The following is a 25,235-nucleotide window of genomic DNA, read 5'->3' as shown; positions in this document are numbered from 1 at the left end:
TTGATAATCCTCACTCGAGCATATTTTTCCATTGATTTTTAGGGAGGGTGGAAGTGAGAGTTAAAGACAGAGAAAACATCAATGTGAGAGAAACACATTGATTGGTTGCCTCCTGCATGCTCCCCAACCAGGGCTCAGACAGGGGCAAGGAAGGAACCTACAATCAAGTTATGTGCCCTTAATGGGAATTGAACCCAACACCCTTTGGTCCAAAGGCCAATGCTCTATCCAATGAACCAAACAGGTAGGGCTCAAAACTTTTTTATTCTTGAGGATTATCTCTAGGGAACCAAGAGCTGGCACTCCCTATACTGGCTGCAAGGATGACACTCTTTACCTCCACAAGTTAGTTACTTTAGGGGACAAAAAGCATTGTGGGAACTTAAAGGGGAAAAGTATAAGTACTTTGAAATATAGCAATGTAAAAAGGAGACAATTTCCCAATAGATTCGTCTCAGACTCTAGGATGAGAGCTCTATGGAACACTGAGACAGACTTGCATTGCTTTCCAATCAAAGCAACAATAAAAAAAAAATCAGGCAGGAAGTATAAGAAATATTGAAAGCAAAGCTCTCTACATGATTTCAGTCCAGCTGATTGCAGAGATGGATGCCAGAGAAACATAATGGAAGCTCAGAGAAATGTTTCAATGAATAGCATTGATCTAAGCTATCACAGGGATTGGTGCTCTATTATATTCATGTATCAAGTCAATTTCAGGCCTTTCAGTCACCCTCTCTTTGCCATTATCACTAATAACTATCTCTTGGAGCTGATGGTCCTTATTTATATTTTATCATCTTCGTAATATGTTAATATATTGGCATTCTTTGGGGAACATTGAAACACATTACTACTAGAGTAACATTGATTGTCAAGACATTCTTATAAAATCACTAAATATTCTTGGGATAGGAAGAAATGGCAGGAAATTGGAATATAGAAAGGTAAGGAAACCCTAAGGAAATGGTATTAAAGCAAGTTTTAGAATAAAAAAAATTGTGCCTCCAACAACCACTGTTAACACACTGAGTCCTTTCACATAACTAAACTGCTGCTTTCATTTCTGACTATTAAATTCCTTATCCAGTCTTTGTAAAAATGATTCTACTTATACTTAATACATGCTATCTAATAAAGGAGTGATATGCAAATTGACCATTACACCAACACACAAGATGGCTGCCCCTATGTAGTCAAAGATGGCTATTCCCATGTGGACACAAGATGACCACCACAACATAACCAGCAGGGGAGGGCAGTTGGCTGGGATCAGGCCTGCAAGGGAGGGCAGTTGTCGATGATCAGGCCAGCATGGGAGGGCAGCTGGAAGGGATCAGGCCTGCAAGGGTGGACAGTTGGGGGCAATCAAGCCTGCAGGGAAAGGCAATTAGGGGTACCAGGCCAGCAGAGGAGGGAAGTTGGGGATGACTAGGCCTGCAGGGAGGACCAGTTGGGGGAGACCCAGGCCTGCAGGGGAGAGCAGTTGTGGGGGACGGGGCCTGCAGGGAAGGGAAGTTGGGAGTGACTAAGCCTTTAAGGGAGGGCAGTTAGGGGTGACCAAGACAGCAGGGGAGGGCAGTTAGGGGCAAACAGGTTGGCAGGGGAGCAGTTAGGCATCAATCAGGCTGTCAGGGAAGTGGTTAGGGGGTGATCAGGCTGGCAAGCAAAAGTGGTTAGGGGCAATCAGGAAGGCAGGAAGGCGAGTAGTTGGGAGCCAGCAGTCTTGGATTGTGAGAGGGATGTCACAGATTGGAGAGGGTGCAGGCTGGGCTCAGGGACACACACACCCCTGCACACATTTTGTGCACCATGCCTCTAGTATGAAGTATAATAGACTGTTGATGTGTAAGCATGAAAAAATAGTGAGTATTCCAGTTCTGAAAAGAGAAAATGCTTGTCTCTGAGGTGCTGAATTTATATCTCTTTTCCATCTCACCCTTGATGGTCCATGTTTAGAAAAGGTCCTTGAGTTTCCAAAAAAGTATAAGGGATATGGCCATCAAACTTTGAAAGATGTGATTAAGTTCTAAAAACTGTGAACTAAGTGTTAGAATTGCATGTCCTTCGTCGAATTTTTCTTATAGAAAGAGTAAACTGTTTATGACCCACTGTCTTCCACACAGATCTTGGTCAGTAAATATTTCTATATCTTGTGGCATTACACCTTCTGTAGGTAAACTCTTGTTTTATTCTTTTTATTTCCAGGTTTTGATTTTAATTAAAACTGGTATAAGTAATGAAAAACAGAGCAAACACAGGAGAGAAAAGAAATGAAATCAGATTTCACCTAAGGTCATTAGATTTTTTTTAAACTCAATTAATATACCATGACATTAGCCCTATGGTCATGTAGTAACAAACAAGTCCAATGAGTGATGGTTCTCACAAAATATGTTTGCAGCATTCCCAAGATCATGTAAAAAGAAAAATTCTGATCCCCAAACCCTTTGGACAAAATATTTGATCTGGACAAAAATGCCTCCTCAAGATTACAATCAATTAGGCAGCTCTTGGCTGCATAATGCTGTCCTTGCCTACTGTTGGTCTTTGAACTTGGAATAGGAGGTGACAGACAAAGAAAATCCACTTGAGACACCAGTGCACCCCACAGACAATGCAAGAGGAGCAATGAAATGGTAGCACCACAGAATCCCAAGCATCTGTTGGGATCCGAAGATGGTGTTGTAAAGGAAATGAGACATTTCTGCTTCTGCCAGATCCCTTTCAGCTCAAAACCTCAATCAGGAAGTTCATTTTCTTCCATCGAAAGGAGCAGACTATTGCCCTTATTTTCATGACACAAATGGCGAGCCAAGCCCGCAGGACACAGAACCTCTCAGTGAGGCATCTAAGCAGAGATGAACATCTTTGTGAAATAGGAGATTCATCAATGCATTGTTCTTTCTTTTTTTCCTCTAAAATTTTATTTATTTCATTTGTTTATTTTTTTATTTTTTTTATTATTGATATTCTTAAGAGAGAGAGGGAGAGAAACATTGATCAGTCGCCTCCCATATGCAGGGACCAAACCTGCAACCTAGATATGTACCCCAGCAAGGAATTAAACTTCCCACCTTTTAGTGTATGGGATGAGTGACACGGCCAGGGCTCATCAATGCATTTTTAGCATTTAAAACGAAGCAAACCTGCTTAAAATATCATCAATTAAATTTCAATATTTAAATGAGTACCTTATACATATATTGTAGTATTATTTAAAATGGAAAAACAATAGCAAAAAAAATTAAAGAATCCATGCCCATCAATGGATAATGATTACCTAAAGCATGGTGCAAACACACTAGAAACAATTATACTGACAATAAAAAACAAAAACTATATGCCTAAAGTCCTGGTGAGAATTCACAAAGAATCTTTTTCATTGAAAACAAAAATGAATAAAATAACTTATTCAGAATTATCTCATATGCCATACATCTTATTGTATGTTTGTGTGAGCATAAAAAATGCTACAGGACATATATGACTTTATTATTAATATTAATATTCATGAGAGTTCTTGACAGAATGATGTGGTATGCTCAAGAAGATTATTAATATTTTCATTATATATCTTGAACTGTTTTACTATAAACAATTAGTATGAATTACTTTGAAATAGAAAAATTTACTATATGCTGTGGAATTAAATATACAAACTATTTTCTACAAATGGCAATAAGAACTTTGATGTGAAAAATAGAACATGATGCCCTAACCTGTTTGGCTCAGTGGATAGAGCGTCGGCCTGCGGACTGAAAGGTCCCGGGTTCAATTCCGGTCAAGGGCATGTACCTTGGTTGCGGGCACATCCCCAGTAAGAGGTGTGCAGGAGGCAGCTGATCGATGTTTCTCTCTCATCGATGTTTCTAACTCTCTATCCCTCTCCTTTCCTCTCTGTAAAAAAATCAATAAAATATTAAAAAAAAAAAAAAGAAGAAGAACATGATAGAGAAAACAATGCAAAGATAAGGGAACAAACATTTAAAAAAATTAAAAAATAAAAATTTAAAAAAAAAAACACAACTTGGAAAAATCAAGAGTTACCCAAATTAAAAAAAAAAATAGTTTGTGTTCTTAGCCACAACTGGGTTACTATTTTCATACTTTCCTTAGGGAGAAAGACTTTAAAGTTTACATCAGAATCTCATCTTGTATCATCCATAATTGCTTTAGGTATATCTTTATACCTGCTTAATTGTACAGGGGAATTGTATAGAATTCTCTTTCTGAAAAAGAAATTTTGCCATTCTCATCTGAACTTTGGAATTGTCTTTTCGAAAATTTGAGTTAATAACATCCATGTCAGTATTCTTGTTGTCCTGGCATGGGTAGATTATATATTTCTATGATACATAAGATCTTTTGTCTTGAATAAGAAAAATAGACAAAAATGTGGGCCTAACACTCAACCCATCTCCTAGCTCCTTAAGCTAAGTTCACCTCCTTATATGCCCAACTCTCTGCCAACCCGAGAAAGGAAGCCACATATACAAGCTGATATTCTTGGCGATTGCTCAGGAATTGCCTCCAAACCACCACCACTACCATTTAGCCCTGACCTACTTGCTTACTCTCATCCCCAAGTTCCAAATACTAGCTACTTAGACTGTCTTTGAAATCCACTTCTGTCCCTCCCTGAGTTGGCAAGCGTTCCTGAGCTCCAGCCAGCATCTTGGAATGCAACACTGGCAGTTTTTCTTTTCTGTTCTTTCCTTTTCTCTCCTTATTCTATTGCAGTTTCTTTCTAACTTGGCTCACCTTCTGCTATCACAGTATATCCCTTTAGCTAGACATGTAACACAACTCCAGCCAATAGTTCCAGGGTATCTAGCCCAGTAGCCCACTTGTTTGGGCAGGAGTGAGAGGATTGGGAGTGGGGATTGAACAGGGAGAGATTATATCAATCTGTACCTATAAACAAAGATACCCCAAATGATTTTTGATATAAAGCGCCACAGAGATGAAGATGACCTTAAGCATCTCTGGTTTAAAAGTGTTGACTTTAGCAATGGAGTAATACATGAGGTACAGAGAACAAAATAGATTAATGCATTCTGAAAACCTTTCATTCTGCCCTCGGTTTGCACCGGGCACGCGAATGAATTCTGCAGGGCACTAAAAGATGAAGACTCCGTGGTTCTAGTCCTCAGGGGGTTCACAGAACAGCTCTGACACGAATATGATCCTGATGAGTAAAGCACGTTCAAAGAGCCAAAAAATAAACATTACAACCAAGCAAAAAAAAGAAGAAAGTTGAAACCCAATCTCACTCTACCTTGAAAAGAGATGGAAAAAATAAAAAAGCAATAACTAAAACATCAAGAGGGGGCTAAAAGCTCAGAGAACAAAGAAGAGGAAGTAGAAGTTTAGGAGACAAAGGCAAGGAGACAAAGTCAAATCCATAGGAGAAAGCTTGAGGGCAGGAGAAAGGGGGTAAATAAGAAAGGAGGGGGATAAGAGCTGTGATACAGAAAGAAAAGACTTTTCCCAGAAAGAAGAATGTGGGAAAGGCAGGGAGATACAAGCTCACTTCAAACAGTTGTTCTAAATGAAATGAGGATGGGTGGAGTAAAATGAACCTGGCAAAAAAGAAGGGCCATAAAGAATAACAATAATAGCTAACTGTCTTGAACCTCTATTGACTTCAATTCCTTGATAACCATGTTGAAGTCCAGACAACATTTCACCAAGTCCCCCACTTTCACACATGCATGTGCTGAGAGAGCATTAACCATTGCTGCACACTTATCCTCAATTCAACCACCCCATGGGTCCCTAAAGCACATTAGTGGCCCTCAAGCATCACTGCTGTCTGGTTAGTACTTTGGATTGTGTAATTCTCATGCCAATACAGGTTAGTTGGTTTTATAATTTATGCCATTGGTTTTCCCTCTCAAAGCTAGATCCTTGCCCGGCTGACCTGGTTCAGTGGTTGAGCATTGGCGTATGAACCAGGAAATTGGGGTTCGATTCCTAGTCAGAGCACATGCCCAAGTTGCGGGCTTGATTCCAGTATGGGGTGTGCAGCCCATCAGTGATTCTCTCTCTTTACTGATGTCTCTCCCCCCGCCCCCCCGTCTCTCTCTCCCGCCCTCCCTCCCTCCATTCCTCCCTCCCTCCCTTCCTCTCCCTTTCTCTCTGAAAAAAGTATTTTTTTTAAGAAAGCCAATCCTTTCTACACAGAAAAATATAGCTTCACTCATGATTATATTTTTGAACATACATGAATTTTATATGAACATTTCATATACAGAAATTTCAAGCCATGTTTCAAATTTATCTAGGTCCTCCCTAAGACCTAGTGATGGGTAAGCCAAAGCATCAGAAGCAACTGCTATAGGTCACTAAGTGCTCTGACTTGTGAATAAACACAACAAAAGTACTACTTTGTCCTCAAAAGCATTAACTCTACGACTCCTCCATACCACATTTCATACTCACATTATAATTTTTCCCCCAATGATGGTTCTTCAATTTTTGAACTATCTACTCCTTGACAAAGAGCTCTTAACCTTTGCCTTAGAAAGGAAACAAAAAGTCAAATTCCAGAAATTTTCTAAAGTAGATTAAGATCTGATAACTTTAGCTTCCAATTGTTTTTATACTTACCTTTGTTTTATCTTTCTGGGTGCCTCTCACAAATCACTTGCTAATTAAAATTATAAAACTGTATTTTTTTTATTTATCATGCTATTGACAGCCTCATCACTAAAAGTTTGAGGATCATTAGAATATAATTTAAACAATTATTATGAAATTATATGGGTAAAAATCAGAATCACTCAATCAAGAATTCTAAAGGATACTATGAAGAATAGCAGGAAAAATAGTAGATATCTAACTTGCATAATATATTATCAATATATTTCTGATCACAGTAAGCTACTACACTTTAGAAAGGATGTGAAAATATTTAGTCACCCCTATTTTGGTGAGTCTCATTCCTTTTGATACCAATTACCAGGAAGCAAAATGGTATTAGAACTGGAAAGAGCAAGGATATATCTCCTTAAGACGACTTTGTTCTTCCATATTTCTCTGAGGTCAGTTAGCCTTTAAGAAAGTCAGAACCACTGAAATAATCCTCAAAGTTCCCAGAAGCATCTATGTGTGTGAGTGTGTGCGTATGTTTTATTATGAAAGAGAGGATTGGTAAGAAAAACTGAACAATTATATAGATGAAGAATCAAAATATTGAGTGTTCAGAAGGATTTTCCCTTCAAGATGTGGGTAAGGAGTGAATTTCCCAATATGAGCATATGCGTAGTGCTACAGTCAGAGAAAACTCTTGTTGATTAAGGCAGGAGGAGATGGGATCCTGATTTTTCTTGAATGGCTGGAATAACAATGAAAATGAAGAAAGCTATCCTGCTTGGATCAGGGCTGAAAAGGTATTATCTTCAGAATGCCCAACCACGCGTGAGAGTAATGGTGGATGTGGTCCAGGTGTGTATACATTTATGAGGCACAAAAGATCCTGGAAGGCCGAGAGGGACTTCTGGATACCAAGAGAAATTATTCCAGGTGAATAACCATAGTCACTGAGGATCGGCAGGGGGTGGCAATTTTAATACATGTAATAAACCAATGAACCCACTTAAAGAGAGAAGGATTTAGAAAGATTATGCCATAAAATAAATACTGTGCCACTGAGTTGCCTCCTGCTTGCACCTCAAAGCTGGGAGCCCAGGGAAACACCTGTTGCATTCAACCTCTTTTTCTTTCCAACTGGTAAACAATTCCAACAGTTGCACAATGAAAAAAAAATTCTGTGAACCTGGCACCCAGATCGGGAATTCTCAGTTGTTTTTGCTGCCAAAGGTCAATCCAATGCGTCTACTTTTGACATAGTTTAGCCAAAGAATGTTAATGACATTTTCCGATATGTTCTGCTGTTCTGCCACATACTCCGCCCCGGAAATTTGGGATTACTAAAATACAGAGATATCTCAAATGCCAAAAATGCCACAATAGGTAGTGAGATGGCCAGCTTTTAGACTCTCTGGCTGCTTTAGGAACCCAGAATGATATAAATGAGATGAGAAAAGTGTATTGCCCTCAAACTGAAATGAAAACTGTGAAACATAAATTAATAAGTGTTTGTTTGCATATCTACAGAACATAATGCATTGCCAACTTTACTTATTGTTCTATTTAGTTCGCTGGTAACTTTTCTTTGTTCTTCAAGAGGATTTGTGGATTATATATATATATATATATATATATATATATATATATATATATATATATATATATATATATATATTTAATTTGCAAGAACACCCACATATGCAAGATAATGGCCCAAACTTTACGGGCACACAACAAATGAATTTACTTGCACTCGGAGAGTTGCAGCAGCAAAATTATAAAAACTCTAAATTTTATTGCAAAAACATCTACCTTGATGTGTGGAATGTGAGTGCATTTTAATAAGCTTGTTATAATATCTGATGTGAGCCTCCAAGAGTATCCAGAAAATATGGAGGTTTTACAATGACCCTCAACTTCTCCCTTTTTGTTAAAAGAAGCCACTAAATTTGAAGAAAAATTCTACCACGTTCATTGACTTCTTTCGTATCTTTTTTAGCTTACCAACAAAGTTGAGTACAAGAATAAGAACAAGCTAGAAAGGAAAAACGTCCCATTGCTAACATGAAGTCAAGTTGTCCTACAGTTAAATAATATAGTTCAAAGGCATTGGTTAACTTTTTGGAATGGAGAAATAACAAACATCAAACTGTTATTTTTTTTTTCAAAATTCCATGCCTACCTTAGATTAACACACAACATCCTTATGTATTCAAGTGCAGTCCGGATTGGTGTGCAAAGGACTAGAGACCTAGGGGATGAAAGTCAAGAGCTGTCACAATCCTGAAGGGACTAGCACTAAGTAAAAAACAAGCGTTTTCCTCATCTTAAAAGAAAAAAAAAAAAAGGAAAATACCATCATATATGGTTGTGTGTGTGAGAGAGAGAAAGGGGGGGGGGGCAGGTTGGGGTTGGGGAAAGAGAAACTGAGAGAGATATCCTGAAAAACAGTCTGTGAAATTTAATTTCAAGTTTTATACACACTTCTTCAAATAATTCCTCTACACCAAAGAATTTGTGAGTTTAAAAGTAAATTTGTTTGAATTTTAAGCTACGATAGCTTTAGATTATTTTCAGGATGCTACCATCTAATTTGTGTGAATGATAAGTTTTAAAGGGGGCATCATGAGAGCTTATAGACATAGATAAAAGCTTTAAATATGATGTGCATACATAAGAAAAGCTTTTAAGGTATCCTAACCAGTTCCAGAAAACCAGATAGTTAGCATTCTGTTTTCCATTTTCCTTTTCATTAAATTGTCATCAATCAGCAACTTAACTAAGATAAATAGACAGCAGTACAATAGATAAAATAGGAATGGCTTCTCAAAAGTTCTCATTTAATTCTATGCATGATCTCCATTCATCTTGGAAACTACCAGTTAAGAAGGTGATAACCAAAAGATCATCTGATTTTAGCATATTGAGTGCCATATATACACATTTCTTAACCCTACAATATGATGATAGGAAAGCTAATTCTAAAACAAATTTAAAAATCAGTTCCTAAAATGATTACTACCAATATTTAAAATATCATGATTTATTTTTCTTCTATTATACTTTACTTTTCACACATCAGGAAAGGACATTATCATGGTTGCCTTGACTGTATATGTAATTTAGTCTATTTTTTCTATTTGTTTATCATTCATAAAAGCTAAATTCAGGGTTCCATTTACTTTCATTAATTCAGCTCACAGGAGCTTTGTGGGGAACCAGAGTGTACCTTGCATGAAAAAGAGGAAAAGATGATGTTCTTGTTTATATGTCCTGGAGAATGTAGTATTTTCCTCCTACAATGCCATAAACTATGGTTACTCTAATATTTATTTTTTTCCCCATACATTAAAGGTTCTTAGAAAAAAATTCAGGAATTTGAAGATCTTGTAAATTCCAGTCAAAATGTATTTCATCTATCAATTGTTATTTCCATATCCACCCAAGCTCCTGGATTCACTCATGAAACTAGGGTTGAGAGGATCTTAATGAGGCAACCCTATGTCCTTCAGTACCTCAACTGGTTTAGCCAAACAGCTCTTATGCCACCTGTAGAGAGAACATTGAATGAGGAAAAGTAAGCCTCACACTGCCACTATTAATTTTTTGGTAAACCCTAATTTTACCCACTTGAAGGGAAAAATACTTATCTCTGCAACAAGGCCATGAAAATGATTAATTGATGCCTGTCATTGTCCCGCCCCTGGGAACTGTTCTCTCCCCACTCCCAGGTGACAGATGTGTTTCTCTGGGTGCATGGGATTTAGATGTGGCGAAGGATGCAGACTGTTAAATTTGTCAAATCACCGGAGTCGACAAAGCAGCATTTGATCTGCTCTGTAGAAAGCATCAGGGACCCGAACAAAACTCATCAATGGCACAAACGGAGGTCATCTCCCCATACCACTAATATATCAAAGAGGGCTCATCCATCTCAAAGTGAGAGTCACAAATGCTCAGCCTGGAGCAGGGCTCAGAGAACCTGACCTAGAAACCAACTCATTGACACGCAAATCAGAGAATTTCCCCAAAGTAAAACAGAATCCATGTCTCATCATTTATTATCCATACTCTTGAAATTGGATGTCTGTTAGAGATTGATGCTCTGAATTACAAAACTTTATCCAGATATCTGATTCCATATGGTATGCATTTCCTGACTAATAAATCTACACGGGGGGAAAGCGCACCATTTTAAATGTGAACAAATTCTCTGCCAATATTAACTTGAAAAAGAAAAATTAAAGACGGAAACACAGAGAATCTATCCAACATTTCTTTTTCTTTTCTTTTTTCCTTCTTAAAACTGTTTAGTGTCTGAAATCTGAAAACCAATAGCCAACCCTGTAGGCTTTTTCAAGGACACTGACAACAATGACTTACTAATAAATTTTTATTAGTATTAACATTCCTATAGACTTAGAAGCTCTAAAAGAAAAAAAACTAAAGATTATAGTTTTTATGAACAAATATTACTTTAAGAAACTATAGTTAAAACATCCCATAAGAAATAGAGACCTTTTTACTATATAACATCTTTGCCAAAGAAATAGACACAGAAGCTGTGCCTCCTTGTGTTACTATGTAATTTTTAACACTGGAAATAAAAGAGCAGTATTAATAAAATAAAATAAAATAAATTTAAAAAACACACGGATAATCATATTTTCAAATAACTTCAAAAAGAGTCATACTGCTGCCTGTTTTGCTCTAAGTTGCTGATTTTGATTATCTATTGCTCTTTTGATTAGGGATACATAGCCTGAAGTTTCTCTTACCATAGTTCCATAGAAAGTAGTGAGAAACAGAAAAAACGTTTATAATTTCAAGACGGAATTGAGAAAATCCCTTCTGCTCTTCGAATGTGTGTTTCATGGGAATAAGCCTGGCCTTTCCATGTGCATCAGTTTCAGACCCATGCCGTGACTACGTATCTTCTAATTAAATGGCCCGCCACACTTAAAATAAAAAATGGGTATTGATACTTCCGGTTTCGCTTTAAGAAAGTATATTTTTTAACCATATCCAAAATGGCTCAGCATTTTCCCAACTACTGACCAAAAGAGCAACCTGTATCCTCAACAATCCCAGAAGATATTTTTGCTCCTGGTCTCCCTTCTGGTCCATCTGCACTCTTGCTGTGCAACAACTATAGCATAGAAATGTCTATTCTCACATGCTTTTGATATTACACTATTTAATCACATACAGCTGTGGCTTATGAGACTGTTACAAAACACAATTTTAATGTAGTACTCAAAGCCAATTTTGGATAAACATCAACCATTTACTCCGAATAAGAAGTCCAACACTAAGAAAGATTTAAAGGAAAAGATCTGGTTTTCTTAGCATTTGGCATGGACATAATTGTGACTGAGTCCTCTCTCTGCCAAAAAGACTGATAATGTCAGAGAGAATTGTGTAAAATCGTATTAGTGCAAAAATGAAGCATGCCAGAATTCCTGGAGCCAGAGAGACCTGGAATGAACTTAACATCTCCCCTCCCTTCTTGTGCCTCCTTCCCTCCAAATCGCCCCCAACTGCCACCCCTCAGATAGATTTTATTATTTCATGGAAATAATTTGAGTTGTAATTCAGTTATTCTTTTTCCAAAGTCAGAGAATCTGAAAGGAAAATGTGTTAGAAAGATACTATTAAAAGAAACATGCGTGGTGTTTTCCTTTAAGTTTGGAATTATTCTGCATATACAACATGAACTTGTTAACATTTCTACTCCTTTCAAGCAGGCACTAAACTTAGTGTTGTTAAACAATGACCACATTACAGAAAAGATAAGCCAATCCCAATGGCAATAAAGATTCAGGGAGTGGGAAAGAAGGGGGAAAAATAACCATCTTTCTATTATTAAAAACTATTAACATCGTATACATTCTAAAATGAGACAAACAAGATTTATCATGGTTGCAGGCTATCATGTTACACCCCTGAAGCGAAAGAAATATTTGGAGTTGTACCTAAAATTTCAATTGCTGAAAGATTTTTTTTTTTAGAAAACCAGTTTTGTATGTTTCAGCCTTTCAAAGGAAAACAGAACTTGGGAGTTTTCAAGGCTGTTTTAAAACTGGCAAGTTCCCAACTCCGGCTATCAATGCAAATCTGGGCAGGAAGTACTAAGGAAATTCTAAACTCATTCCCTCCCTCGGCAAGATTTTCTGCATTTTCATGTGCAAGAAGTGTGTTAAGGGTTGTTTTGTTGTTGAAGGATCTGTACATTCACATCTTAAAGAACAGCCCTTACAGCCCCGCGCCCCCCCCCTCCCCCCCCCCCCCCCCCCCAAGGAGCCTCTCTCTCTCTGTGTTACTCCTCAACTCTTGTGTTCTCAACTGTTTGCTCTTTCTATGGCCCAATCCATTGGGCTCCAGCTAGACTTTCAGACAAGGGCGGCAATCCAGGCTGCAGATGGCTGGAAACCTGGCCTGGAATCAGCGTGCAATTGATGAATGACTTCTTATACCTGACCCCAACTTCACACCAGGTTCTGAACACAATCTGAGCATCACCTGCCAGAGAAACCGTAGTCTGCACCTCTGCTTCAAGATCTTCCTGGGAAGCAGATGGGAAGGCAATAGACAGATGTAAGAGCAATGTGATTAGAAAGGGTGTCCTGCATTGGAAGAGACAGAGTGGACTGGTAAGGGCGTAGAAAAAGTAAAAAAAAACAAAAACAAAAAAAAAAACCAGCTTTGCTGAGTGTACTTATGCAAATCTTCAAGTTTTAGGAAGATGACTGACGTTTTCCAAATATCACATGCCTGGGAGAGAAATATCTATTTGTTATCTGCAAACTATCAATGTATCAGGCCCTGACCATGTTTTACCCCTGTTAGCTTTTCTGCTTTGTTTTTCTAAGAACATCTCCTGCCTCACCACCACACACAGAAAATAACCTCAAATTCAGACCGAAATTCACTCTGGATCTCAAAATGCAATAGCAACAGGTCAGTTGCTTTGAATGGGCTATGACAAAATTCCTGAGATCTACTGGGTTACAACTCAATCAAACGTCATTATGTAAATTATCACTTAGCTAATGAACACATTTTTTGGTCCCCTTTCTCTAAAATCTGCTGATGACTCTGGGTGGATTCCCCATAGCAAATTTCTTTTGATGAAACTCATGCTTTTTAATCCAGTTATGTCTCTTATTTAAATATTATGACATGTCACCAAGATTTCTTCATTACTCCTTAATCAAAAGCAATATTCTTTTCCAAACTTGCTCTTCTTGGTAGGAAAGGATTTGATCAAAAAGAAAATTTGCAAAGGGCAACTTTTAATGTGAGGTCCGGGAGAGTCAGCTAAGGCTATTGCTTCAAGTCAGCCACTGGGTTTTCATTTTATTTAACTTACACACAAATTTTTTCTAATAACACATTTTAAGCACCTGGAAAATTATTCAAATGGGCAAAAGCATAAATATCTTATTTCTATTTTTAAAAAGTTAAGCAATGAAGTTCAGAAATTAGTTTTAATGTAATGGAAAGTAGGAGCAAGGAAGGCCAGAAAATGTCACAATTTTTTTTAAAAAAAACCTTAATTACATTTGAGGAAATGGGAACCATTTGCATTTATTTAAAAATCCCATTTTCATTTTGTTTCATCACAAGAAAATAGCAACTATATCTCACACACATATTTAAGTAAAAACAAAAAAAGAGAAGGTTCAGCATTTTATGAATAAATACAATAAGCATTTCAGCTCTTTAAAATCCCATGAAGATTTTCCACCAAAACTAATGTCCACAAATAGCTTTTGAGGATTAGTGAAATTTAGAATTTGGAGAACAATTGAAGTTCTGATATCACCAGAGTATGTATGGTCTTTGTTGTCAACGACAGAATTCTATCAACCATAAGCATTCTGCACATATAAGCACCATTTTAAATAACTATGATTCCAAAATAGGATTAGAACTATAAGTCACATCTAGAACACAAGAGGATTTTTGTGAATTTCAGTTAGACTTACAAATAAATAGATCAGCATGTAAGTCCTTCAAAATTATTATAGGTTATATTTTGAGATATAAGTGTGAAAAGGGCAATAAGTGATACTGAAATAACCCAGTGGTTACCCTGCTATCCTGGGGCATGAGAGCACTTTTTTATATAGTGTTCACGTTGGCAGAAAAAAAAACAAACACTTTTTAAAATGCAACTGCACATTGACCCTTCCTCCCATTCCTCGTGTGTCCAAGTTTCAAAACAGGACACGTTTTCACTTCTTCAGCTTCCAGGGATGTCACTAATGCCTGTCATTTCAGAGCCTCCGTAACAATATCGACAACTTCACAGCACTGTCGAAATTTTACCACATAACAATCCATAGGAACTACCAGGATAGCCAAAGGAGCTGGTCTGATATTTCCTACCACCCTGATCTGATTACCCCAATATCAGCTTAGGTCGCCTAATGGATCTCACTTCTTTAAAAATGTTCCAGAAGTTGATGGCTTTGACTGGCTTGAAAGTAACAAGATCCAGATGTCGCCTGTCTACATAACACTAAAGGACATAGGACCCCAAAACAGCTCTCCTCTCTTCCCTCCCCACTCCACTTTCTCCTTTACCCCAATCACTCACACACACACACACACACACACACACACACACACACACTTCCCATCAGGGTGGCTCATGGAGCATCCTGTATCTTTCATATAATGCGCATGACATATTATTTCCTGCTACTCATAGGTTAAAAGAAACCCCAAGCAGAAAAGCAACTCTTCCATTCATTTATTCATTTCTATCTAAACTTTTTTTTTGTCTTTCCTGAATACACTTCCTAGTAGAAAACAAGGACCCAAAGGAAGAGCGTGAATTCTGAAACATTTGGAAAAATTTAGGCAAATGAGTAAAAGGGATGGAATGTCTGATATTTTTCACACAAACCCCTTGCGTGTGTTGTTTTTGTTTCTTGGGGTGATGAGAAATGACTACAGTGCCCCCCCCTTTTTTTTTTAACTTGCCCTTGCTTTGCCATTTCCTCAAGAAAGGCAGGCAACCTTCTCCTCCCCATCCCAAAGAGTTAAAACTCAAGGCATTGGGCTGGTCTCTTTAAGCAGCAGCAGCAGCAGCACAAACTAAATGCTCACAAAGGCAAAAAGCAACATGAGTCGACCTTGGAGGGGCAGGGCGAATCCTAGAACGATGGAAAAAAGAGAGAGGCAAAAAGGCAACAATCTTTTACTCTAATATTGAAAGTCCGCTGCCTGGTCTGGTTCACAAACAGGCATTGTCTGATGAGACGGAATAGAGGAGCGATAACTACAGCATGAATTCCCAAAGCCTAATCGCATCAAGGAGTCCTGGTGACAGCACAGATCACTCAGGCACGCCTTGTTCACTCCTGGCATATTTATCTGCGAAGAGGACCGTGGAGTCTGGCTAATGCGATACAAAATAATATCATCCCCTAAAGAAATAGAACCCATGAGTTCAAGGTGGGCATGCTACCCAAACCCCCTCCGCCCCCCAACCTCATCATCAGATCCAATCCATTTGACAAATTGGAGCGGGGACATCACACCTGAGAGTCCTTCATGTGTGAACTGCAGGAGAAAGTTCATGGTTGGCACTGCCCACGGCTTAGTTACGTGGGCTTCCCACTGGCCCCCTCATGATCACTTGAGCACACACATAAAGCCTGGAGTATTTAACCAGTTCACGTCCAATTACCGTCAGTTACATTTCATCCCGTCCCAACCCCGGGGCCTTCTGATGGCAGCTAGCACGGACAAACGGAGCTTTTTAAAAGTCAAGAACATCTCTGGCAAAGCTCCACCATTCAGTCTGTGGGATCCTGATCACCCCCCCCCCCCACCCCATAGGAAACAAAACGCATAAGGCAAATAAAGAAAAAAGAAAAAATACACCCAAACAAACTCCAAGAGACTTTAGTTCACTGCGGTCTGCCTTCCACACCCTTCTTTTCCTCTACATTCAGCGATTAAAAGTTTGAGTTACCCCCACCCTGGCGTGTCCTCTCCAGTGAGAAAAAAAAAAAAAATACCCTCTCAGAGTCACAAACAAAGGACGGCTCACCAGAAAAGCCCCTGAAATTGTATTCTCGAGCCTGATAATCACCCTTAGGATCTCCTTTCTAACAACCCTGCCCATCTGCAGAGACTTTACAGACACCAGGAACGTCTGTGCTGCCAAATAACAACAAAAGAACTCCCGCGAAACTATTCTCTCTCCTTAAAGAGAAAGCCAGGATCCCAGGCTTGCTCTCTCCCTCTGGTCTCCGCTGCCTTGTTAACTCCGCTGGGCATGTTACTAATTTCAAAGGAGCAGGAAGAGGTGATGGGAGAGGGAGGGGAGGTAAATAATCATTCACATGCCTGCCTGTTTCCTATCCCAGTTGCAGAAGGACAGCACGCTGACTAGCCGGACTGTGGGTCAGAGCCATACCTTGGTTTGGAGATAATGAGGATAGTAGTAAGTGTACTGAGGGTACATTTGTGGCTGATCCAGGCGTTTGCCCATGTAGCTGGAATCTTTATCTCCGAGGCAGGGAACTGGATGACAGGGTATAGTGCCCCAGGCCGAGCTTCCTCTTAAAACCACTATTCCTGACAGTCCCGATGACTGATGAGGCTTCGGAGATTCCTCGGCTTCCACCACTCACTAGTTCCAACACAGCAAGAATATATATATAAAAAAAAGAAACACACCAAAGGGAGGAGAAAAATAAAAAAATAAAAAAAATAAAAGGAGGTGGGGATCGGTGGGAAAAATCAAACCCCACACACAGCTTCCCCAGATCTTGTCTGCCTTCTCCTCCCAGCTGCCGGGGTCCACTTGGGATGAGGCAGTTTGCTCCTCTACCAGGCTGTCTGGATTGATGTCAATTGCCAGCGTTTGTAAAAGGGGGAAAGAAAGAAAGAAGGAAAAAAAAAAAAAATCAAAGTCCTTTCAGCATAACTCTGAATCCTTGCAGATCAGCTTCCTGTCTCCTGCTTGTCTCTTTCCTCACCTTAAAGCAAAAGCAAATCAAGAGAAAGAAAGAAAGAGGAAGAAAGAAGAAAGAAAGAAAAAAAGAAACACAGGGAGGGAACAGAAAGAAAAAAGAAAGGGGAAAAGAAAAAAAGGAGAAAAAAAAAACAAAAAAAAAAACCTTGCACAGCTTAGTTGCTGCTGTCTCCCTCCCAGAGTGACATGGTGATCCGGGCTTGTCCTGTCCTTTCATTCACTTCCCCTCCTTCCAGCCGGTGGGTGGAACCGAGAGAGCCTCTCCAGGGAGCGGCGTATGCAGTCCAGAAGGCTGCAGTATTTCCTCCAAGAAGAAAAAAAAAAAAAAAGGCTGCTTCAACCCCTGCTGCAAGCAAAGTTCCGATTCCCTCTGCTGGCTATCTGGAATAGCAAAGCGATTTTTGCAGCGGGGCTGCCGCCGCTGGAACTGAACCGGGGGACTCGGCTGCGGGCGGTGGATGGCTTCTTGTCCTTCCCTCCATGGACTCCACGGAGGAGCTGCCTTCTCTCCTTTAACTGCCAAGTTTAAAGGTAAGCCGCCCCGCTAAACAAAAACAGTGCGGACCTCCTCGGGAGGGAGGCGAGGACAAGGGAGGAAGGAGGGAGAGAGGGGAAGAAAGAAAGAAAGAAAAAAAAAATCCAGGAAGAGGGACAAACCTAATTGGTTAAAAATTGCAAAAAGTGCGTCTCCGGAGGCTATCAAAACCCGTGAACGCCCCGAAGCCAGATGTATCTAACGTTTTAGAAAAGAACCTTTTAGAAACTAACATATTTTACTTCTTGGAGGGCATGGAGGATGCCGAGGGTGGAGGAAATTTGGAGTCTACACCAGGTTAATAAGCCATGCACCACGGATCACAGGGACCAACTTAGAGCTGAAACAGTCACTCTTAGCATCACATCCCGTTTGGAAATGTCAAAAGAGATGTTCTGTCGGGTTTATGAACTTCTTGATACATAAAAACACCGGTCCTCTCACTGTCTATCTCGTTATGATGACTTTGATCATGGATGTTCTGATTGCTGCACTGATATCACACACACAGAAAAGGAATAAAATCATAATTGCTTGGCAGAGTTTTCCCCCCACCAATAGTAAGTAATATTCAGACTTGCCGATCAGCTGCTGCATTATAATACAAATTGTTTCTGAGAAAATATATTTCCTTAAAGGGTCTCTTTGCAAGGCTGGCAGGGCTAATTTTAGCCTCGCCAGCTGTGTTTGCTGTGAGTGCTCACGCATGCCCAAAGCGCCGGGCAGGCCAATCCTGAGCCGCTCTCTACTTTTTCAAGACTGCTCTGGGCTCCCCAGCCCTGATTCCCTTTTCAGAGAGGAAGTTCCTGGTGCAGATCCAGCTTGCTGGTCCAGACCAGAGACTTCAGGGCCAATGCACAGTGTTGTGCTCATCCATGGTCAAATCCCGCCATCCTTGAGGCCACCAGCTTCCGCCCAGGGGTCTGGTTTCTGGAAGCTGTGTAAGTGCATGCATGTCCCTTGGAGAAAGATAAGGGAGGCGAGCTAATAGTTTTGTTTGACTTTGGACAAGAACAGTAATCAGCAGGAAGGAAGGAGAGAGGGTGGGAGAGAAAAGGGTAAGAGCCCTGACAGCCCTGTCATGAAAGAAGTGAAACCAGCTTGGCTGATGTTTAAATGTGTCATCCTGGGCCTCAGTTGTCCCATCTGGAAAATGGGAATGCCGCCAACTTGCCTGGCTGAAGGTGGTAAACGCAATCACATACTGAGTAAAAAAAAAATCCCATTGATTTAAAAATTCATCACCTTGCTTGGGCAATCGAGTCCTAATGCAAGCTTCCTTCTCCAGGTAAATTATTTCCCTTATCTTCTCTGTCCTAGTCCCACTCAACAGTTTCTAGAACCGGAGGGTGTTCTCTCAGGGCTTCCCGCTCTCCCAAATCCACTTCTAAGGCCCTTACCCTTCAGCCTGCCCTTTAGGTCTCGGCATAGATAACAGCCCGCACATAAGTTTCCACTGAATCCTTGCTTCCCCAGTGCCCCTTGTATTGGCCCTGATATTGTGCTTACCCCATGTCGCTGCCTGTTAACTGCATGTTGCTTCTGAGGTGTTCTGAAAGCACCACGGACCTAGGAGTTCCCATCACGCTGGTTCACTTTCATATTTCCAGAACCAGTGTGGTGTCTGGCATAAAACGGACACCCCGTAAATGGCTGCTGAATGAGACACTTAAAACATGACCGTTCTAACAGCACTCATATCCTTATTCCAGTCCATTCCAGTTCATTTCGGGGTGCAGGGGAAGTAGTGATACACTGGTCAGGACAAGGCCTTTCCCTCATAGAGTATGCATTCTAAGGGGGGAGGGAGGGGATAAACAAAGAGATAAGCAAGGTAAGTAGGCACTAAAAGATAGGTGGCATTTAGTGCTGCTACAACGTATACAGAGTAAGAGTCCCAGGGGCCCCATCCGATTTGGCTCAGTAAATAGAGCGTCAGCCTGCAGACTCAAGGGTCCCAGGTTTGATTCCAGTCAAGGGCATGTGCTTTGGTTGCGGGCACATACCCAGTAGGGAGTGTGCAGGAGGCAGCTGATCGATGTTTTTCTCTCATCGAAGTTTCTAATTCTCTATCCCTCTCCCTTCCTCTCTGTAAAAAATTCAATTATATATATATATATATATATATATATATATATATATATATTTTTTTTTTTTTAAGAGTCCCAGGGATTCTTCCTTTAATATGTAGTAGGAAATGCTCTCCAAGGAGGAGCTCTGGGGTTAAAGGAAAGGCATAAACCATGCCCTGGTGTGAGACGGTAAGAATAAAGCCTTGGCTCCCGCCTAAACATCATTAGTTCCAGGCCTCCCTCTGATGTATCACTGCTCCCCCATTTATTCCCATCCATCCAATGGCACTGCCCACATCCTACAGTTACTATCAGAATTCACCAAGTAAACATGTGAAGGATTTGTAATACTGTGGAACATATTGGATCTGCTAAAAAAAAAAAAATTAAAAAATGTCAGCTTGCGTCTCGGGGAAGAGCATTCTGGGCAGAGGGAACAGCAGTACAGAAAGCCTGGCAACAAGAGCGTGTCTCTGGAATGTGTGAGAAATGCTGCAGGTGCTGGAATGGAGCACGTGAAGAGTAAAGACTATAAAAATAACGCTGGAGAGGAACCTTAGAGCCAGTCTGGAAAAGCCTTGGTGAGAACTTGGTATGGACAGCTCAATTCCTGACAGTTAATAGTCTGTAGCCAGGACTCTCTCCAAGTGTTCCAGCTTTAGGTCTAGACATCTTCAACTACAGAATGCTCTCCTCCTAAAAGACCTACTGAGGCTCCTCCAGATGCTAAGACACATGTGATCGGGATCCTGGGACTGCCTCTGCCAATCTCACCGCCACGGACAAAGGATACCAGTATTCTTTTATTAATAACTGATCTGGGTACTCCTCAAGGGCAAAAGAATACTGTCTTGTTTGCAAATAAAAGGTAAAATAATTCCTCAGCCCAAGCTACAGCCGTTATGTGCACTGATGTTATCAGCAATTTCTACCCCAAATTGCTACAAAAGGCCATTCTGGTTTTTTAGATTATTGCTATAGTGTTTGCATCAATTGTCATTAGCCAAAACAATTCACTGAACATTTAAAGCTTGTCTTAAATAATAGAAAGGTGGTTTACCATTTGTGAGAATTGTAAAACCCATGTGTTTGTTGTTTTTTTAACTTTCCCACTCAGATATACCAGTAGCCTTGCCAGTTTGGGAGGGAAGGTATTCGTGTCAGAAATAATTTTCAGCCCTAGCTGGTTTGGCTCAGTGGATGGAGCATCAACCTGCAGATTGAAGGGTCCTGGATTCGATTCCAGCCAAGGGCACATGCCTGGGTTGCAAGCTCGATCCCCAGTGTGGGGTGTGCAGGAGGCAGCCAATCAATGATTTTCTCCCATCATTGATGTTTCTATCTCTCCCTCTCCCTTCCTCTCTGAAATCAATAAAAAATACTATAGTATATAATAAAAATTTTTTTTTAGAAATAGTTTTCATATCATGTCTGCTCTGTTGGAGCAGTACTGCTTTCCATTTAAATGATCAACGTAAGGTAGGAGGTAACTCGTTTCAGACACTCTCTAAATCAGAAGTCAGCTGTGTCCCATTTGCCAACTAACCACCAAATTTTGTACAAATTCAAGAGCAATTAACTGCAGCGAAGGGCATGGACTCTTACAGAGACCATGTGACTCACAGCACAGAATGGAGAGGTCCTTTTTTTAGACAAATTCTTGGCAAACAGGAAGGAGGTGATGCCTCAGACATAGTGGAGAAGTGATGGTCCTGAAATGAGGGTTAATGGGGTAGAGATGGAGACTCTCTTCTCATTTGTCCTTGACCTTTCCACCCAAAGAAAAACCGAGTCCTCTCTTGAGAGGTTTATTTTTAAATTCCAAAGACTTAGTCAAAAGCAAAGGAAAAGAGCAGTGGAGACAGAAGAAAAGAACATAATTGTACTGTCTTTGAAAGGACGTGTGTCATTCTATCTTTAAGAAGGCATTCATGCCTGGCCAGCATGGCTCAGTGGTTCAGCATCCACCTATGAACCCAGAGGTCACAGTTCATATTCCTGGTCAGGGCACATGCTGGGGTTGCAGGCTTGATCCCCAGTGGGGGGGGGGGGGGGGGTGCGCAGGAGGCAGCTAATCAATGATTCTCTCTCATCATTGATGTTTTCATCTCTCCCTCTCTCTTCATCTCTGAAATCAATAAAAATATATTTTGAAAAAAGAAGATATTCATGACCTTGAATAATTTTTTATTTGGCATTTTCTACCTTCTATATTTAAATCTGTGGATTCCTTTTCAATACAGTAACTTCCAAAGGAGTAGTAAACATGAGTTGGTTAAAAAAAAAAAAAGATAAGATGGTAGATTGCAAATTCTAACATTAATTTTTATAACTTTGTTTTTTCCCAATGGCTTAAGAAAATACTCAAGACAAAGTAGAAAAAAGAGACCAAGTGATTCAACTATGTGTGGTTAAACTTTAAATTATAGTTTAATAGAAAAATATTAATGTAAGTAAAACCAATAAATATTGGCCTTGGAAGAAAATTTCAAGCCTCAGGATAAAATTGTATTGGACTAGAGCATTAATCAAGTATAAAGTCAATAATAATAAAGATATATACTTTTTTATTGTTGTTGTTATTGTTATCCTCACCCAAAGATATTTTTCCATTGATTTTTAGAGAGAGTGGGTGGAAAGGGGAGAGACAGAGAAAGAATAACATCGATGTGAGAGAGACACATCAATCCGTTGCAACCTACATTTGCTTGACAAGGGCTAGGGATTGAACCTGCAACTGAGGTACATGCCTTTAACCAGAATCGAACCCAGGAACCTTTAGTCCAAGGGCCAACACTCTCTCCATTGAGCCAAACTGGCTAGGGCATAATATATTTTTTAATCTGCACCCAATTATATGTTTTTGTTGATTATTTAGAGAAACGAAGAGAGGGAGAGATAGGGAAAGAGAGAGAGAGAAACCTATCAATGTGAAGGAGAAACATCAACCAGTTGCCTCCTATACACACCCCAATCTGGGATGGAACCAGAAACATAGGTATGTGCCCTGACTGAAAATTGAAGCTGAGTTCTTTTGATGCAAGGGATGGCTCCAACCAACTGAGCCTTCAGCCAGGACAAGCAAGAATAATTTAAAGCAATAATCATTATTAATTGCAACAAAGTTTTATTGAGCATCTACTAGGTGCCTAAATACTCAAGGATACTTATATAAATACTTTTACCTTGTCCTCAAGTAGATTTAGTAACTCCATATCTATCAAACTTCAACCATTCATAAATTACCTTAATGAGTTTTCTCATGTCTGAGTACATATTTATAGCAAGCATTATTAAAATAACTTTCTTTAAGTTGACTCCATTTTTTTGAAATGCATACTTTAATATAATTCTAAGCAATAATGCACATAAAAGCCCAGTGTTATTTTGATTCTATTGTATTTGCAAAAAAATATATAATATCCTCTCACTTTCTTTTTTTTTATTCTTCACCCAATGATATTTTCCCATAGATTTTTACAAAGAGGGAGAGAAGAAAGGAAGGAAGGAAGGAAGGAAGGGAGGAAGGGAGGGAGGGAGGGAGGGAGGGAGGGAAGGAGGGAGGGAGGGGGAAAGAAGGGAGGTAGGAGGGAGAGAGAGGGAGAGAGAGGGAGAGAGAGGGAGAGAGAGGGAGAGAGAGAGAGAGAGAGGGGGGGGGAGAGAGAGAGGGAGAGAGAGAGAGAGAGAAACACCAATGTGAGAAGGGCACATTGATTGCTTGCCTCCTGCATGTGCCCTGATTCTGGATCTGACCAGAGCTGGAATCGAGGCTGTAACAGAGGTACATGCCCCTGACCAGGAATCAAACACACAACCCTATGGTCTGTGGGCTGAGGTTCTATCAACTGAGCAAAATCAGCTAAGGCCCTCTTGCTTTCTATACACACTTTTTTGTAGCACTTAATACTTTGTAGGCACTTCTGGTTCGCCTTTACCACTGGGATTAGCAGGACACACTTCTCCACTTGATTGAAAGTAGGCATGAACACATGACTTACTATAGCCAATGCAATATGAAGGAGAAGTAACATGTGTGAAAGCTTGTAACTGTTATTTAATTCTCCAGGCCACTCGTCTCTGATGAATGCACCTGCTGATATAGAGGAAACATCTTGGAAGGCTGAGCACAACTTCCTTAAATAGTCACCTGGACCAGCCATTGATTTGTCCTGAGTGAGAAATGAACCTTTTATTGAATTATGCTGTTGAGATTTAGTCACAACCACAGCATCACCTAGTCAACCCTACCTAGTATAACAGTATTTGTGGTTTGAGTTTATAATTGTTGATTTCCTTGTTTGGGTGTCTCCCCACTAATACCTGAGGTCCAAAAGGCAGGGAATCCTATCCTATATAATAAAAGTAATATGCAAATCGACTGAACAGTGAAATGACTGGTTGATATGATGTGCACTGACCACCAGGGGGCAGGCACTCAACGCAGGAGCTGCCTCCTGGTGGTCAGTGCACTTCCACAGGGGGAGTGCTGCTCAGCCAGAAGCCAGCTGAGAGCTGGCAAGTGCAGCAGTGGTAGCTTAAGCCCATAGGGAACAGGCCTAAGCCATCAGTCGGACATCCCCAGAGGGCTCCCAGACTGCATAAGGGTGCAGACTGGGTTGAGGGGCCCTCCCCCACATCAAGTGCATGAATGTCATGCACCAGGCCTCTAGTTAATTTATAATGTCACTGTCCTATCTCCAGCACCTAGAACAGATCTTGGGATGTAATATGCAATTAAAAATGCTTGTTAAGTGAATGAATAAATATTCAACAAAAATAATCTTATTTATCTATCAGTCATTCATGTATGATACTGTCTGAATAATAGAACGGGAAATGAGACATGTACTCAAAAAGCAAAATGAGTTTAGCTTTCTGGTAGACCTGCTACAGTACTGAGTGTCTAGAGGAGGAAATATTTTTCTGCACTGACTTTTAGGAGTGAGCACTGGGGTGTGGTGTTGGCTAATTTAAGAAAAAGGTGAATGAGGAAAAGAACTAAAATACAGATGGCCTATTACATACTAAACAC

At 40.0% G+C, this 25,235-nt stretch overlaps 1 protein-coding gene and 1 long non-coding RNA gene across 13 annotated transcripts in view; one reads left to right on the top strand and one right to left on the bottom strand.

Moving 5' to 3' along the window:
- The window catches only part of RBMS3 (RNA binding motif single stranded interacting protein 3), a gene marked incomplete at its 3' end in the record, with an annotated part of 624,952 nt that extends 607,807 nt beyond the window's left edge, over positions 1–17,145 (bottom strand). For 6 of the 12 annotated variants that reach the window (XM_084902493.1, XM_084902500.1, XM_084902503.1 and 3 more), the window contains exon 1: positions 17,036–17,145. In XM_084902493.1, coding sequence (XP_084758619.1) covers positions 17,036–17,110 — 75 coding nt within the window. In that variant the 5' untranslated portion in view covers positions 17,111–17,145. Of the gene's footprint in view, positions 1–16,666; positions 16,757–17,035 lie in introns of those variants that run through there. The other 6 variants (XM_084902497.1, XM_084902501.1, XM_084902498.1 and 3 more) reach the window with 3 other exon arrangements.
- Positions 17,146–17,985: 840 nt separating this feature from the next.
- LOC311631868 lies at positions 17,986–24,581 on the top strand. Its single transcript, XR_014796657.1, has 2 exons — positions 17,986–18,127; positions 24,270–24,581. It is a non-coding gene; the product is annotated as an uncharacterized lncRNA (long non-coding RNA).
- The last annotated feature ends 654 nt before the right edge of the window (positions 24,582–25,235 follow it).

Source organism: Pipistrellus hanaki (assembly GCF_964339955.1).
Source record: "Pipistrellus hanaki genome assembly, chromosome: 13".
NCBI classification, from domain to species: Eukaryota; Metazoa; Chordata; class Mammalia; order Chiroptera; family Vespertilionidae; genus Pipistrellus; species Pipistrellus hanaki.
The sequence above is the reverse complement of the archived record's forward strand: the minus strand, read 5'-3'. Positions and strand labels throughout refer to the sequence as shown.